This window comes from Fopius arisanus, unplaced genomic scaffold (assembly GCF_000806365.1).
Source record: "Fopius arisanus strain USDA-PBARC FA_bdor unplaced genomic scaffold, ASM80636v1 scaffold00011, whole genome shotgun sequence".
Lineage (NCBI taxonomy): Eukaryota > Metazoa > Arthropoda > Insecta > Hymenoptera > Braconidae > Fopius > Fopius arisanus.
In genome coordinates, this window is record NW_011887750.1 from 1,743,890 (window position 1) to 1,762,683 (window position 18,794).

The 18,794-nt window shown below is 37.7% G+C and overlaps 1 protein-coding gene across 1 annotated transcript in view; it reads left to right on the forward strand.

The window, feature by feature from the left end:
- Positions 1–18,794, forward strand: part of LOC105262923 (acetylcholinesterase) — a 48,216-nt gene that overhangs the window by 20,781 nt on the left and 8,641 nt on the right. Inside the window, exons 2-3 of the mRNA XM_011298824.1 lie at positions 6,255–6,397; positions 12,806–12,958. Coding sequence (XP_011297126.1) covers positions 6,255–6,397; positions 12,806–12,958 — 296 coding nt within the window. The remainder of the gene's footprint in view (positions 1–6,254; positions 6,398–12,805; positions 12,959–18,794) is intronic.

Here is an 18,794-nt window from a genome sequence, read left to right on the forward strand (position 1 = left end):
AAAAGTAAATGACAAGAAATCGGGAAGAGGTATAAAAGGATACGACTGGGATGGATAAAAAAAAAATGGTGGGAAGCCGGCAGTCGAAGAGTGAGATGAGCTAGCCAACAAGTTGCTGGTGTCGAATCGATAGAGGCCTGTAGCCTGGGGGTTCGGTTGGGGTGGGTAGGCAGGTCGTGCTTGGCTGGTTTTACCCTCACCCTGACCATCTACCTCGGTGTTGCCTCGGCTTGTTGGTTCGGCGAGCAACCGACAAGGGTGGGGTACCCCCGACTAAAACCCCGAGACTGCCATCGAGCAATTTATTTAAATAGATCATAATTTTTGTTATATCTTTATTAGAGTATTTTGTTGAATTCGTAGAATTAATTTAAGTAATAAATAACGATTACAAAAATTAATCGACGTAGAGGCTCAAACGAGTCCCCACTCAGTTAACGTAAACATAAACATAAACAAAAATTTTATAGGAAGAAAGGGCAGAGTTCTTCATTAGGTGACGAATATTATTTTGATTTTTGTGACAAGTCGTTAGTCTCTTGGAGAGATCCATAGAGTATAGACGTTTCTGCAGGAAGTTTAGAGGTCGTGCGTAATATATATTACGCAACAAGTGCGTAAGGTGAGAAGGTGGTAACACAAGCCGACGGCGAGTTTACAGTGTCACGAGTCAAAAAATCCATAACGCACGTGTTTCGCATACTGTTTTGTCATTGGACCGGTATGACGTAAATATATTTATATTATAATGAATAATAAATAAACATACCTAATGGATGTGACTCCATAATCCGAGCCAGAGGCGAAGACACCGAAAAGCCGTGGCGAAATGGAAGCTTTCGACGTGAGTGCTGAAATAGCTATTTACTCCACTCCGTGTGGAAAGTCTTTAATGACTCGCGCGTTATATTTCTCGTTTTTATTCTCTGTACACATTATTCCTCTCTCTATCTCCCAGCACGTCTCGATCTTTCGTAATTAAGTTGTTCAGCTCTGAAGAAATTCTCCTCCCTACTTCTTCTGCTCGGGCAAGCACAGACGATTAATCTCGTCAATGAGCATTCAAGTGAGGGATAGTTTATTCCACACCAAGTGGATATTTTTATCCGGGCTCATGGACGTGCTGTTGATACCGCGGTGATTCCGCGGAATCACCGTGGTATATTGCACTTTCAGGGTGGATTTTTTCCCCCCCCGTAAGATCGTGAAATGTTCCTCCATGGGTGTCGTAAAACTCAGGTGATAAAATTCACCATTTGTCCTCTTTCCCCTTTGAACCCATCGTGGGAGTTCGAACTCTGCTGGCAGATTGAATTTAGAAATATTATAGCTCTGCCTGGGAGTCTGCTGCATCTTCCAGCTCTCGGAATCTTTTCAGGGTCTCTAAATTGCAGTCACCAATATTTTCTTGGGGCATTAAAATCGTAATAAGTTGCAACGACGGGAGGACTATTGATTTTTTGAACGATTTTTACTCAATCCAGAGAAGTGTTTATGTTTTTTAAATGGAGTCGTTATCATCTTGATTAGCTTGAGGGAGAGCATATTTCGCATCGATTGAATTGCAATTAATTTTCTCATTCTAGTAATTATTGAGAATTCAGTTAAGGTCACGAGATCATTTTTTAAAGCTGTATTGCTTTCATAATTGGAACTTAATGGTCTTTCCTGCAGTTGGAGAATTACTTTTGAGATTTCCATTTTAAAAAATTAACATTTTTACAACTTATTTTACAACCACTTTTCTGGTTAATTAAAAACGGCGGATATTACTTAAAATAGTAAAAATTCAAATGATTATTTTCCTGAGTTCTCGAACTATTGGGAATTCGAAATTTAAATTAAATTCCATTAAACTCAAACAATTGAACTGAATACTTTTTTCGTAATATTTTTTATAATGAAGAAGAATTGATGGACGCAGGTTGAGAACAATGCTTCTGGGATTATCTAAGAGGGAGAAACATTTGAGAAATAGCGATCCCTTCATTGGTACATGAGACTGTGGAATATTATATACTGAAATCATCGTTTTCTGTGCGGTAATACATTGTAATTGGTCTAGCAGATTTAATTGGATCTCGTCCATTATGGGACCTCCTGCAAAATACAGTTCGTGGCACTTTCCGAGATTATCCAATTCAGAATGATGGAAGCTATTACCTTCGGCTTAGAATCTCCAACAATATCACATTCCTATTTATGCAGTAAAACCAGAAAATTTTTGGATTGAATGGGGATTACACATTTACATTTTTCGGCATTAGACTGAGAAAAAATTTTTGTAAACTAAAAAAAACTGTATTAAAACTAATAAATGAAATTAATTAATAGTCGCGAATACATATGTGACTGTGAATGCTGAATATTCGATTGAATAAATTTATTTAAAATAACTGATTGAAATTTTAGAGTTCAATGGTAACCACTTGTTTGCAAGAATTCAAATTTCAAATTACTATTCGTTAAAAAAATATTTCGTAACTTCTCATTATTTACAAAAAAGTAACATACACGAAATTTTTTTTTCAGTGTATGTGAATTAGTGAGTGATCAATTTTCTCAATTGAACTGTCATTTAGTCTTCACTGCTAATATTTAAAGTCTCAGAAATGCTCGAAGCAGCTACTTCCATCCAATCATGTCCCATCGATTTGCCTGACCCGCCGATAGGGGAGAACAGTCAACACTATCTCTCTGTTTTGCCCTGGAAATTGAAACTTCCGGTCAGCATATAGTTGGGCATACATTATCAAACTGCTGTATCCCCAGCTCAGTTCTGACAAAGTCTTACTGTCCACATGCTGCAGTAACAAACACAAGTAGCCGTGGGAGACCATCTCCCCTAATGATCCCGATAGTTTGCCGGAAGCATTTGGAAACCAGAAGCGGTGGATGCCCCAAAGTACCGAGACAACAAGCCCTGATTTAACAGCCTGATACCCCACACCCAACATCTCCACTCCACCAGCGCAATTCCCGGAATTTTAATTAAAAATTCTTATCCACGAATTGAGTTCAATTTACTGGATCACATGTTGTCTGAGGTCTGATTGTGGTCCAGTGAAAAATTCAATAAGAGCGGTCGAATTACTCTGGAAGATCTGACGATTTTGGAATTACTTATGTGAATTATGTAGATTGTGGATTACGTGAACTGATAATTTTTCGGTGATTTATTTGTGCTGAATTCCTTAGGCATGACGTCTGTAATCGATTAAACAATTAGGTTCCATGAAAAGGCTCTGTGAAAGCTGTTTCCTTTAGGAGAATAAATTGAAATTAATGTCCACAACAGAGTTGGGGAGTTTGAAGGGGTTGGAAATATTGAACTATCGAATATTGTCTTTGGCGGGACAGGATGCCCAGCAGGGAGCTGTCATCGATCATACTGGAGTCTCTGTGTTTCAATCGACGCTGTCATCAACAAAGCCATCAGGCCAGCATCATGATTGGAGTGCTCTGTCAATTCATGCTTTAATCTCCTACCCCAGGCTGTACGTAATTTTTATCGTCAACCGTGAACGAAATTATAATTGTATATTGTTTTATAGTTAATTATTGTCAGAGATGATCATCCGATTGGCGGTTATTTTATTTTGTACACACGAGGAAATGGCAAATCAAAAAAATGAGTCAAGAGATTAACAGTTCTTTTAAATAATCATTTATCTGTAGAGAGGGAAAAAAAACCTAGAGGTCGGAGAGGGTATAGATATGGACAAGTAAATAAATTATACCAACTATATCGATTTTCTTTTAATACTTCATCGGGAGAGACATTCCTATTGATGTTGTAATAATGACAGGAATTTTTACCAATTCTTTATCAATTATTGAGGCAATAAATTATTTTATAATCATTTATTGAAATAGTGGGCATCTGTTTTGTTTGGCATTGAGTGAATGATTGTCAATAAAATGATAATTTATCATCGATGACAGGTAATCACTCGTAATTTTTGGGAGGGTAAAATTCATATTCATGTTCATTTGAACGAAACTTTTCGAGCGAATATAAATTCATCAGAGCTAGAGGTATTTTTTCAGTCGAGCAGTGAACAATATTTTTTCGGCATTACAAAAAATATTTTCACGGAGCAGAAAGACTAATATTTCTACTGGTGGAAGTCACAGCTAAAGGGATTCTCCCGCCTACAAATCCATGAGTTGAATAACATTTGAATCCCGTGAACTAAAAAAAAACTCTAACAATTTGAGTGCAAAATAGCTCACGGGGTCGATAATCTCTCTCTGTTAAAAAGCGCATGAGGTTTTTTTAGTTTTAGCACGCGTTTGCGCATGCCGGGAGTTTTCAATGGACTGATATGTGCTTTTATATTTGCAAAAAATAGTACATGTTTCCGGGTTTATTTCCCTTTTGACTGGTGCTCCAGATGTTATCAGCTCTTCTGACTGATGGATTCTGATTTTCTCACAGGCGATTCATCAGAGATACGGAATTGGAATAATACTCACGAATTGTGTAATGGGGTCATACATGCATTATGGGTCAAGGTTACTGGGTGCTGAGTCAAATTTGGGTCGAGTTGAATGAATTATAATGCTGGCAATTCATAAATGCTGTTGATTTACATCTCGGGTTTGTTGCAAACCCCGAGGGAATTTAATTAGTCATTGTGGGGGAATAAGTTGGGGTAAGTCGATTGTACTTCAATGAAGGAATTAATGAGATTGTGATTTAAGTTGCCATTCATCTAGAGCATTAAATTCCATTAACTTCTCAATATTTTTATCTCCTCCGGGAAATTTCAGTTTCTGGAGGAGGAAACTGGAGGAAAATAGGAAAATACGGAGTTTTATCTCCATAAAGAGATCCGATAAGAGTCCTGAGTTTATAGCTCTTGGAAGAATAAATTGAGGGGACGAATTCGCGAATTTGTCAACTCTTTTGAGGTTCGGGAAGTTTAATCGATGGAAATCGTGGTGTTGGCAGTTGGAATAATCAAACTGTTTGGGTATTGAGCTCTGAAGGATTCAGTGGTGTCAGGTTCTCCTCCAATTTGTTCGATAAATGTCAGGTCAATCCTGCGATATAAAGTGCAAAGTCCTGTCTCAACAACGTAAATACCCTCCACAAAACGAGAGATCATTATTTGTTATTTCTTCGTCTATACTCTTCCAATTCTCTATCATTTTTTTTTGTACAAAGAGCAGAAATGAAAGAGTGAAATTGGATGACTCGACATTTCCGTCGACGGTAATATCTCGACGTTGTAGTTTGCAACAACGAGCACTGGAAATTCCACCGTGAAAAGAGAGTACTCGCGACCTTTTTTTCACCTAGTTCAACATCACTCGTACTCGAAGGTTCAACTTTGGCGTTATACATGAGGGCGTTGGAAATTCAGGCGAGAAGTGCAGGGAGAAAGAGTATGGGGTGATCGCTCGTTGGCATTTTTGCGTCGGGGTAACAGTTGGGTTGAATATTCTCAAGTATCTTTCAAGGAAAATTCTTGACTATTGTGTTGTCTCCGCGACTGTGACAGTGAAACATTCGAAATAGTTCGGTACGGAACTCGTATTTCTTCGATGTGAATGGGTTAAAAATTTCTAAATTTATGGGGTTGAGTCCCACCATTGAAGAGACGAGAGAAGTTGATCCGGAATTTGACGAAAAAAGGGACTTCTTCAGGAGTTTCTCAGATATTTTAAGGAAAAGTTTCGTCAACTCAAATTTCTCATCTCACTATTCTACTTTCAGGCATCTCCACCATTAGAAATTTTCTATTTTCATTCAGATGGGCGATCGCTTTACCAACTCCTTCTGAATTGTTATCATTTTCAGTCAATAAAATGGCATTTAGATGTTGCAGTAGTGACTAATTCCGCGGGCAATTCCAAAGATTGCGATCTTGTAATTTTACAAGTTCATGGGAAAATTAATGAAATTTTTATCAGCATCTAAATATCATTGGCATGTGTAAAGCCCAATTGAATCTTTTATGGAATTTTCAATTAATATTTACATCCTGATTGAAAATTCGATAAATATAAATGGCCCAACGCGGGATGCGCGCCAATCGATCCGGAATTCATATCCAAAAGAGTGTGACAGTGTGAAAAATCAATTTTAATGACAATTATTTCGATTTACCAATTTAAATGGAAATATAAATACCGAGAAATGATGAAATAATGAATAAGACTTTTCTTGCTATATCCAAAATAATTCTCATAAATGAAACCAGTGATTATTCTTTCAATTAATTTCCACTTCTGCTTCATTTCAGGCACTTATTTTATTCTTTACGACTTCATAGACTACTTTGAGAAGGACGAGCCGAGTTTCCTCCAGCGTGATAAATTCCTCCACATCATAAACACGATATTCAAAAATATGTCCGAAGTGGAGAGGGAGGCAATAGCATTCCAGGTGAGTGTCAAAATAATTTACACCCCAAGTTTCCAATGATAAAAACTAATAAAAGCCCACCCCTAACATTGCCCCTAGCTCGTAAACGTTGCAGAACATAAATTCCTTTGGTGGTGACGGGTCACAGTGTACACAACGACATAAACGTGGTCACGAGACTTGTACAAGAAACTTTTACTCGAGTGCACCAGAAACCATTGGCCAACCCCTTTACAGTGAAAGGGAGTGTTATTTCTACAATTGAGGCAGTCCCTGTTCTCACTCAACTCTCTACATTGCCGTACCTATATTTTATATATCAGGGAAATATCAACTATGAAAATATCTCGGTTTCTCCATGGAAAAATTGGCGCACGAGCTACCATAAATTTATGTCGTAAACTCACGTGTAACATCCCGAATATTCTCATATTTTACGTCGAAATTCGAGATAGGGATCATTCTGGTCTTTTCCCTCGCAAATTTTCAGGGCAATTCTCCTCTCTCAATTCTCCGCTCCTCCACCAAAGATATCAGTCTATCCGCGACATTTATACACAGCAATCTAATTCAATTTTGTCATCTGATGTGAGCACATCTCGATCGTCAATAAATACACCGTCTTTATTTCAATACATGATATGTCGAGTTATACTTTAATATCCACACCAAAACCGCCACTAAAATATATAATCCAAAAATCAACTATCCAAAATATATCTCAGATAATGATTTTTTTGGGGAAACGTTTGCGCTACGTATGAGAACATAATTGACATATATTTCAGGATATATTTATTGTGGGTGTGGATTTTCTATCTGATGGGACACGATGGGATTGCTCGAGTAGGACACCGTATTTTTTCAGAGTAAATCCTTCTGTGGGGAAAACTTCATCTGTATTTATTTGTTTTTATTGGCATCCCCTTTGTTAATGGAAAGGCTACGATTTACTGATAAGAGTTGGCGATTGGACGTATCCTGGGATCTTAGATGACAACGATAACTAGACCAACGGGTGAAAGACCTTTTTGTCTTCTGCAATTCCCCAGTCTGGTTTATTCTCCCTCTGCATTCATCTTTTTACTTCACCCTCATCATCCACCGAGATAAAACGGGAAGTCATACGCAGTTGAGAACAGTCCAGGTAATTAAAAAGCGAAGGAGGCAAACGTAATGAAACACTATAGCGTCTGCGCCCTGTGACATTAGAAGAGGCCATTTGTTTGCTCTATTTTGACTTTTTTTTTTCAACTCATTTTTCCACTACATCACAGCACCCTCACACACGTGTAATAGAAAACAAAGGGCTTTGTTCGGATGTCGGTGGGAAAGAGAAACAACAAATGCTGAGAGCGCGTTGCGTCCAATTTCTTTGGCAAACGTGTGGCTTTTTCTGCTCGAGTTCGGCAACAAAAAGGCGAAATTAATGAATGGCGGGAATAAAAAAAATATAGAAACCGAACGAAAGACCTCGCAAGTGAGTTTTCACCGGCAGCTAGTGACCGGATAATTGGTTATTGTTCGATTTGTCGCGGTGGAATTTAGTCTCTGGAATTTTAATTCTTCTCTCTGATTATTTTTTTAGCTTTCTCGTTTTCACGGATCAACTTGACCCAATTTTCTACCAACCCCTGAGTGGCAAGACGTTTCCCGGGCTTTCAAATAAACTTCAATCCTGGGAGGGGGTTGGAACCAAAGCTTTCACGTGAGAATTTTTCAAGTATGTATTGACGTAAATTAGGAGAGAGTGGGTCAACGAGGGGGAGGTGCTAGAATTTAGGGATCCTTTGAAGTTTTATTTGTCGGGCTGAATTTTCGCAAATGTGATCCTTCCAGCTCGCTCCCTTGGTGCATTAAATCTTTTTCCCCTGCCCCAGTCCCTGCCGTCAGTTTCTTTTTTTTTTACAAAAGCGCAATCAATTTAATTGAGACAATTCAGTCATTTTCACGAAAAAATTAAACGAAAAATTGCGGAAAAATGAAGGTGCCGCACAATAAATTTGGTTGAATGAAAAGAGTTAAGGAGAAAGACGAGAGGTACATGAAGCTTTTGGGTATAAAAATCTATACGGCCGTCTTGAATGTAGATTTTTATTAGCTTCACCTGATTGTAATGAATTGATAATGTGATGGAGAGTTCTAGAAGAATGTAGAGGAGTAAATCAACTCGGTGCGTAATGAATTCTTCTTGGAAAATGCATAATTTTCATTACCACTGTGTAATCAATTTATATGTCCTCGTCAAAGAGCTCGAGCTCTCCCTAGGCAGTTGTGGCTTTTCCTTTGTTATTGAATATAAACTCAACAGCAGAACCTGCAGTACTCGTATGTGTCCTATTTTGTTTCGAATGTGAAACTCTTAGGGGCATACCATTTCTCGGCTTTGTTCTGAGAAGACATTGTAACAGTTTCACGGAAAACGACTAATTGCATGTAGCAAACGTGGAATATTCATCGGGGTAAACAAGGAAATTCTACACGACTCCACCAGTTGTTTTGTCATCAAGATAGTGGCCAAAACAGATTATTCTGGACGTGAGAATTGGAATGCATGTTAGAGTTTGACGGAAATACTTTTACTCCACACGGAAAATGCTACTCTCCAACTAGTTAATAAATCCTAGTTAGACTTTCTGGGGAAAATTTTCAGCAATAACCCGGAAAATTTTAAACTAGTGACAAATTTCGTAGCAAACTGTTCCTCGACACTAAATTCCCACTGAACCGTCCGATGTGTCGATTATAAATAATTCCGCTCGGGTCGTCAACGATTTGGTTGATAAAAAAATCGTAGAAATCGTTACTTTATTCTAAACTATAATAGGAACATCGTTTTGGCATGGAAACATTGATTGGCAGGTCCTACAGCAATTATAATTGGTATCCCAGCGATTTTTTAATTTAATTTTCAATTGTTTAAGGTCCCATTTTTTTCCTCATCTAGTTCCTCATTTTAACGCTTCCAAGGATTCCGTTTCTGGAACTCGGTGATATTCCAGATGAATTAGTCGAATCGATTGAATTCCGATTGGCAAATCGAATGTTGATGCTATCAACTTATTTCATTATCTCCCCACCGGGAATATCCAACTTCGATTGATTCGCATTATGAACACTCGCACTCCTTCCGTCTCTGACTTGCGATGCTCCTAAAATTATAAAATTACTCAAGTTCATTTGAGAAAGCTGTGGCATTTTTTTTCTCGAAGGCATTACTAATGCAGAAGTTTTCACGATGAAAACTTTAATAGCCTGGGTTACTCTTCAAAACTAATCAAATCGAGTTATTAAAACTCTTCGGAGGGAGTGGAATATTCAGAAAAGCTTTACTAATAACGTCACATTGTGGCGAGAGTAACTAGTCAACAGAAATAAATAAAACCATCGAGTGAAGGACGAGTTTCTTCAAAGAGGCGAAGGTTAATTCGACATAAACGAAGAGCTCTTCAAGTTTCTCCATCTCGACAACTCAATAAAAAAACAAACGTCTCAATATTTATATTGCAGACTTGTGCGTTGTATACTAACAGAAAACTTGAATGTAAAAAATTCCATTTCATCTAGTAGGTCCATTTTAGGCCCATTTTATCGACCCCCAAAATTAACGTAAAATCCCGCTGAAATAAAAAAAAAACGTTTTTTAATGTGCATATAAATTAATTTTACATTTATATTCTTTAATTTTATAAATGGAGCATTTTTCATATTTACTCAATAGAATCCAAAACTCAATTTTTCGCAGACTTACCAGCTCGAAAAATCGTTATAAGCCACCGCAGGGGTTACAAATTTAAATATTTTTTCATATCGCGATGATCTCAAAAACTATCCACCCGAGCCAGAAATTTTAGGAGATCATTTTCATAATATTTTACCATTTGAAAAATAATGCGAAAAACCGTAACACTCGTTACATCTGAACTTTCAAAAAAAAAAGAAAGAAATGGAAAAAGTAAAGAGGAATACATTCTATCTACATACAGGATTTGAAGTCTTTCATACAAACATTACGTTCCAGTCTCATTACCTGTTTGTTGCAGCGACATGAAACCAGAAGTCAAGCCAGTGGAAGAATAATGTGAGCAGGATTTTCCCAGGAATACACGACTTCCTATTTGTGTAGAGTAGCGTATGCAGAATAAGATGATTTCCATAAAACTATTCCACGTGTTTCCCCGATATATGCAATATCTACAGTCTCTTCGTATCCTTCTTTGGCCACACGTCGCCAGAGGTATTCCATACCCATGAACTTATCCTGGGTAATATCCATTTTCTTTCCTCTCTCGTGTCTTATCGCTACTCTTCTAGTTTCCTCGCTGCACTACGGAAATATATGAATAAAAATGAATTCGGCGAGTGAACGGCTAACATATCTTTCTTGTTATGGAAATCCACTGAATTATTTAAAGATTCATCATTTAATTTTTCCATTCTATCCAACCTTTCGGTTCAATCCAGCAATTTAGTTTCATTCAGGAAATGCTAATCAAGACGAAGTGATGGAGATCCTGAAAACCCCGCCATTCTTAATTATTTTATTAAATTTCTTTGATTTATCGATCTAATTCTGTAATTAATCCATAATAATAACGAGCATTTCCTTTTTACTGATGAGGGCAAGTGGAGGTAAATGATAAAAATAGTCTCCAGTCATTTAATGCACCATAAAAATTAGAAAAATACAATTTGAGCTACCACAAAACATCCATTGAAAAGGGAACGCTACATTTTCGATATTATTTTCATAACAAAATAGCAACAAATGATAATACCGCCAGGAGAATTCCTGTGAACAATGGAAGATTCCACCGGAAAAAGCCAGAAGGCATTACCATAACGAAATGGCCAATGAGTGATTAATTTGGCTGCATTGACCCCCTCTCTATTTCTTCCACCTGTTCGTTAATTAATTACACCAAAAACAACATCGATGGATTGTGTATGGCATACCACTGAGAGAACAACAGAGGCGACTGAATTATGAACGAATAAATCGTTGGATATTCCGGAGATTTACACCGACCGCTAAATAACAGACGAACCTACCCAAAGCCTGTCTTGCCCTTCTCCAGGGATTAACGAATACCTCCCATACTTTTTTTTTTTACGCAAGCCCCACGGCTTTTGCCTTCACTGACTCCATTCTTTTTCCCGGGAAAAAGTCTGCTCTCTGTATTTTTTTTTTTCGTTTCTTTTATTGCTCTTTTGGGCTTTTGTTGGGAGTCTTCACTTTGCACATTATTTTCGCACCCAGAGGGCAAGACCCATGAAAAAATTAACGGGTAATTGGGTGCATTAAAAAGATCAAGCTTAATGCGCAGAGAGAAATAGCCAATAAAAATTACGTACCATTTTCGCAATTTTGGAGCGAAAGGTGGTCTCTAATATATAATAATTTATTAAAGAAATCATCGTAACGTTTTATGTCACCGCACTATTTTCATACTATACTGTACTTTATATATTCATGTATATGTACATATTTTTAATTATATATTCATATAATTTGCTTTATCAACTGTGAAATGGCCATTGATCAATTCTTCGTTGTAACGGCGTAGATGATGTGATTGGAGTACGCCCAACAATATACAAACATATATCCTTAATACTATTCGAAGCTTAGCTCAACCTTGTACAAAAGTGACCGAAACAGTCAATAGTTGACCCTTTGGTTTTATCCTCTTAAATTTCACTATTAATGGTTGACTCTGTGATCCGAATTCTCGATCGTTAAAATGATCCCTCTACCATTTTTTTTTATCGTTCGGAGGGTTGTCGTAATTTCCGAGTTTAGAATGGTAATTCCCAGTTGCAAGTTCAATTTAGTCTGGAATTTGAAAACAAAATGGCAAATGACGGTGGTGGAAAGGTATTTTATAGTTATCTACCCGAGTGGACGTACGAAATGACAAGCAATCTCCGAATTAGAGTGATTCATTGTTCGCCTATTTCATCGTCCAGATGGAACAAGGTATTTGATCAGGTCATCCAGGTCCGGTGTTATTGCGAAAGGTTTATCCGCTTGTGCGTTCTCAGTTATGAGAATTGGCTGGGGATCTCATCTCTGTGTCAGCACACGTTAGATCCCTCTGTGGTAGCTGTCTCACAGTAATATACTGATTCCCATCGTGAGAGTCTAATCAATGAGCTGTAAACACATCAAACCGATCCAACAGTATATTCCAGGGATGGAGAGAGAATCGTAAACAGCGACTCCAATCTGGCGGCCGGATCTCGTCGTCAGATGAGCTTTGGATCCAGCAACATTCAGCTTGTTGCAGCACTGGAAGATTCGCACGGATGATTCACAAATCGGGGATGTACGATTGAGTTTGGGGCTTGGGGATATAACGATCTGGCAGATTGGGAATTTCGTGATCAGAGCTATACCGATAATCTCGATATTTTTTTTTATTTCAGTACACCGATTGGGAGCAGCCCAAGGACGGGTATCGATATCAGAAAGCTGTTGCTGATGCTGTCGGTGATTACTTCTTCATCTGTCCGTCCACTCATTTCGCTCAACTCTTCGCTGACAGAGGGATGAAGGTCTATTATTATTTCTTCACTCATGTAAGTATTTGAAAAATCATTACAGTGATTGAACAATTTTTTATTCTATTTTCTCAAGTTTTCGAGAATTTATTGGCCCGTGCAGTCATAATTGCCCTTTATCTCTCGTCATTTTCCCGCAACGTTTTACCCAAAATGTCTGATAAACCAGAGATAACTGCCGTAAAACTCGGGGTTCTCCTTGCCGCCATCTCGTTATTTTATCACTATAAACACAAAAGCATTTGTATGTTCTACTACAGCCGCTAGGAAGAAATATGTGCGCGTTTTATGGTGAAAATTCATGAAGATGCGGAGGAAAAGTACCAGAAAAATTACCATAAAGTATAGTGAATTGAGTTCATTTAATGAAACAGCCAAATTTTTCAGTCATCACTAGATCTCTCATTTTTACTGAACGTTGGTCCATTTTTAATGAGGCAATAACTTTTTTTACTTCGTACTTCGCTATGACACTGAATTTTCAAGAGAAATGGAAATTCAGCTCGCTAGACTAAAAAGTAAAATGCAATTAGGGAGAAGTTTCTCCGCGGTTGCGCTAGCGGAAGCGAAATGGAACTGAGATTTTCACATTTGCATGGAATACATTTTTCAGGAGCCGTTGTCAACGCCGGGTTTTAATACAGACTGATTTTTTTTATTTTCTCCTGCGACTCTGTTCGACATTTTTCGGCTTTTCCCACTCCAATCTACCCCTGTGAGAAATAAAACGCATCCGCATTATGAATATACAAAACTGCAAGAGAATTCTCAGGCTCCAACATATTTACTAGTACGAGACATCATTAAAAGGTGAAAATCCATTATCGAAATAAAAAAAAGATCATTAAAAAACAAGAAAAAAAATCCTATAGAATGTTAACGAAGTGAACGTTTACTCGCCGAACGAAGGCAACGATTTAGTATTAATATTTAGTATTCAACAGATTGTGAAGCGAATAAAAAAAATAGATAAGCTACTAATAATTTCGATATGATGAGCACGAAACTAGAGAATCCTTTCATCGTAGTATACGAATGAAGAGCCAGAAGCACAGCCTCACAAATACGCAGCTAATTATCCGTCAATTAAGTCTTTGTCATGTTTGCCGTTTGGCGATTGAAAGATAACGATGAAAGAAGATGAGTGCAGTGAGTAATCTGTCGCTCTCAACTGGTGAATGCCACCGAGGAGATTCTCTGTGAAGCGAACAAGAGTTTAGCTCAAAGGGGTAAAATAAAAAGGCAACCCCCAATGCTCTCTGGGAGAAGTGTATGTGCGTGGAATAAAAGCACCGTCTAAAAGTAACTAGAAAAAAAGGGGTGAAGAATAAATTACGTTTCAACTTATATCGTTGAAAAATCTTTTAGCCAGGCGCCTGAATGCACCGTCGAAAGGTCGTCAGATGGTGGTTGGAGTATCGCATAACCCATTTCTATCTCGCCTCCTGAAAAATAGAAAAATAAGTGAAAAGAGTGGGAAAAAAGCCGCTTGGAAAGTTGGAACGATGTGTACTAGAGGGAGTGTATGAAAGTCGCTTACCCCCAGTTGCAATTGAAAATTCCAGGAAAAGTTTTTCCAGCTCAAGGGGAAAATCTTGGAAGAAAAAAGAGAGTTGAATCGTTTTCGGGGATGGATGAGTAAGGGAATGTCGATTTTATTCGTTGCAGTGTCGAGCACAGGGTCTCTTTGTTGACTGGGGGTTCAAGAAGGGGATGAAATAAAAAAGCTATTCCTCGAGGAACATTTCGAGTTATTGAGGAGATTCTTTGGACATACGTCGGAGATCTCCTGCATACATATGCTCTTTTCACTGGAATATTCCCTCGTGCTCCAGCTCATGTTTCATATTTATTTTTACATCCTTTTTCACCCGCTACATTGCTGTACATTCAACATTCACATCTTTCACGTAAATAAAAAATCAAAAAAAGAGTGTCAGAGACAGGAACACCCGGAACTGATCTGCGGTGGACACCAAAATATTTGTTTTTTAGTCTCAAGTATAAACACGGTAAAAAAATTAATACTTCAAACAATTGTAGAATATATTTGATTCAAGTACTTTATTTTTTACGTGTTTAGATCACTTTTTTTCGATGTACTTCAATTTCTACGGAATAGGAACTCTCGCAAAAAGAATATATATGTTAATAATTATATGCAATGCAGCTGAATGGAGAAATCTTGTATCGTGTTTTCGTTTTTGTTTTTTTTTTCAGTTTCAATGCAAAAAGTGGAAGTACGTAACCAGGAAAAAGCAAAAAATGTCTCCCAGTTCAAATGTTCATTTTGGGCATAACGCAGATCTGTTTCTAACGCTCTTAAATTTAATAGTATTCTCGTTCTGATTCGTCATTCATCTGCAGGATGTGAATGTTGAATACGATGTAGCGAGCCCAAAATATGTGAAAAGGAATACGAAACATGAGGGTAAGGAAGAGGAAATGTTCCCGTGGAAAGAGCAAGTGTATGCAGTAGATCCCTGACGGACAGCAAGAGAATCCCTCAATAACTTGAAATGTTCCTCGGGGAATAGCTTTTTTATATCATCCCCTTCTTCCATCCTCAAACAAGGCAAACCTCTGTCCAAACAGCTTCCTGGAAAATGAACTCACTCCCCCCCGAAAAACGATTCCACTTTTTCACCCCAGGAGCCTTTCTTCATGAACTATAAATCGAAAAAAATCCATTTTCTCATTTTATTTTCAATAAATTTCAGCTTCCTTTAGAATTTCAAACTAATAAAAAAGTTTTGTAAATAAAAAAAAATGGAAATCTAATTATTTCTTTATGTAAATTAAGAAAAATATTTTTTCATTTCTCACTAGACACAAATAATAAATATAATAGAATAAAATAATTCAATTTTCTGTGTATCTCTGTGTTTTTACTACATATTTATTGAAAAACAGTAAATCGGCGCGACTATCAAAACATTGAATAAAAAAAACAAGTTGCGTACCTGAAAAATATTTATAATTATTTCCCATGTAACTCAATTAAAACAATGATTTTTGATCGGAAACGAATAAGTTTACATTTTACTGAATTTTTGTCTCAGTGCAGAAAATATTAGAATTGATCTTTCAATTCAATTATCCCGAGTGTATGAGAATAAAAGTTTTCTCCTGTATGACCTACTGAAAATTTTCGAGCAATGTATATTTGCGAACATTAACCGGAAAGTACATGGACTGGATTGAACGCGGAAAGGTCAACTCCACGATAGCCCGCCGTGCAAAATACCAAAATTGCAGTGTGGGAAGTGCATGTGGGCGTCATATCGCACGTGGGATGATCATGAAGACCCTGGCACTCAATCCCAAAACTCGCCAACCAATTTTTGCCGAGAAAATGTCATTGGCAAAGAGACCGATCCATAAACTTTTCAAATAACTCTTCCCACTTCCTCAATGGCTCTCCAAACACTCCAAGGACTATTGAAATAAAATTCACTCCAACGAGAGTATTAAAATGTAAATCGATCAACGACGACTGCATTCACCGGTCTATATTTATTCCATCGATTATCTGTAATTGCTAACCCACATATTATACGGAATATTGTTGAGGATATTTTTGCGGTAATGTTACTGAATAAATTACAGATAATTGAGCGTGAGTGCTACGATGACGTAAAAACGGGCCACACATATGGGACACGATATTTTATTCACAGACAACTGGGTGAAACTGTAATTGATACGTGGCACGACGGTATATATAGTACAGCATTCAATGAATTAACTATTGGGTATCTACTAGGAAATTGAATTTCAGCCGGCGACACATCTCATCGGAGGCAAGTCTCCCTAACCGAAACCAACGGTAATCCAATCTTTCCTTCTTCGCGGGCTTTACTACATCGTAATGCATTATTTGCGTCTATTACCAATCAATTTTCCATCAATAAATTAAATTGCTAATCAAAATTGTTAATTTAAGCAACTTTCAAGCAACTCCATCCAATCATCCCTCGTTATAATCCATAAATTCCCCAATAAATTGAGAATAATTTCTCTTTTAAAAAGCGATAGTATATTATGCTGCAAGGATGCAAGGGACTTTCGAAAGTTGTCATGCCAATCCAAAGCCGTTGTTTAGTCATCAGTCCAAAGTCCAATATCAGGACGAGGCTTTGCCGATTGAACAGCACCGGCAATTCTGTTTGGGAAAGCAGAAAATGTTTGTACTGCAAATGCAGACACGTGTAGTACTTATTATCCACCAGTTGGAGTTGGATATTTTAACTTGGATAATGGAACGGAGAACTAATAAAAGAGTTAATGAAGAAAGAAGTTGAGCCCTCGTACGAGGCCATCGAGGCTGATTGGAGAAGACAAGTTTGGAGTTCGGAATCAAACGTTTAGTTTCATTAAGAGTAACTCTTGGCGTGAATGGCGTGATGAGAGGATAGATATGCTCTCTATGTCAGGAAGCCCCGAACTTCGATAATCCTCTTAAGGAAGTCTGGAACTTGGTGAGGGCAGGGGTGACGCTGAGTGCCAGAGGGCATTTATCCTTTTGAGTGGACCTTACTGCCTTCACCTGATGCCGCTGATACTTTTATCCAGGCAAAAAAAAAACTTGATGGACCTCACAATTCTCCAGGAAAGGATGAAACACTATTTAATCCGAGATTATGATTATGAAGGGACGAGGTGTTGAAATTTTATTCCGCAATCAAGAACACTATTTCGTTTTAATTACGCTTTAGTCGACTCGACCGAGTGAAATCATTTGACAAAAATAGTGACTTCAGGATGTTCTGCCCCTTTTACCCAAAATTACCGGTTTTCCGAGTTTTCTGCCAATTCATTGGTTGAACTGACGCAAAAAAAAACCGTTTCCGTATTTTATCACTATTTAATGACTCCCAAAATACCACGATCGTGCAATAATTCAACGACGTCATTTCTGAATTTATAAAAAATTCACAGAGCTTCAGAAAAAAGACAGGAAAATTTTTCGGATCAATTGAATCAACAATTTTTCAGAAAACTCCATAACCCGGTAATTTTGGGTAAACAGGGAAAGAACATGATTGGAATAAATCCTTTCTTTATTTCGGGGAGCGGATAATACTCTCAAGTTGAATGGAGTAATGTAAGGGAGAAGAATTGAAGGGAATTTAGGGAATTTATTAATCAAGTATACGTGATCTCTGCGTTGATATCTCAATAAATGAAATTAGACGATTTTCTAAGGCTCATGCAAGTAGTTTCGGTAATGCTACATTAATTAGCACTCTCGTTTCGCTTAAACTCGGTGAGTACACTGAGGTAATGGTTAAATTTGAGAATTCATCTGAATCTCGAAGCTTTTACGGATTATTAAGAGCATGTATGGGTCAGGAAAGCCTACAATATACACATACGTGTAAAGGGTAAATTGGTGAACCACACAGAGAGGTTACGACTTTGATGGGGGTGACTTTAATTATTTTCTCCCTCGAATTCGTGCACTGGTATCGATCCAGTGTTATTTTTAACAGTTCATGTACACGCCCCATGCCCCAGGAGTCAATCCGTGAAGATGGAATAAATTCACTCGCAAATTCGAACGTTCATGTCGTAGAAATTGAATTCTCTTCGGTCGGGAGATGGTAATGCTCACTCGACTTTTATTTCCCCCATTTCTTTTGCAGTTTTTTTTTTGTCGGAAAATTTGTGAATGCCACGGTTAATGCGAGGAATATCACAATAGGAAATTTTTGTACCTTCATCCATTCAGGGCCAGACCATTTCCTCTCGGGATCGAGTTGCCCTCCAGCTTTTACCTCTTGCTGTGGTGCACTCAAGTTTTCGAGCTGTTAAAGTACCAGAAAGCCCTAGAAGTTGAGCATTGATGGCA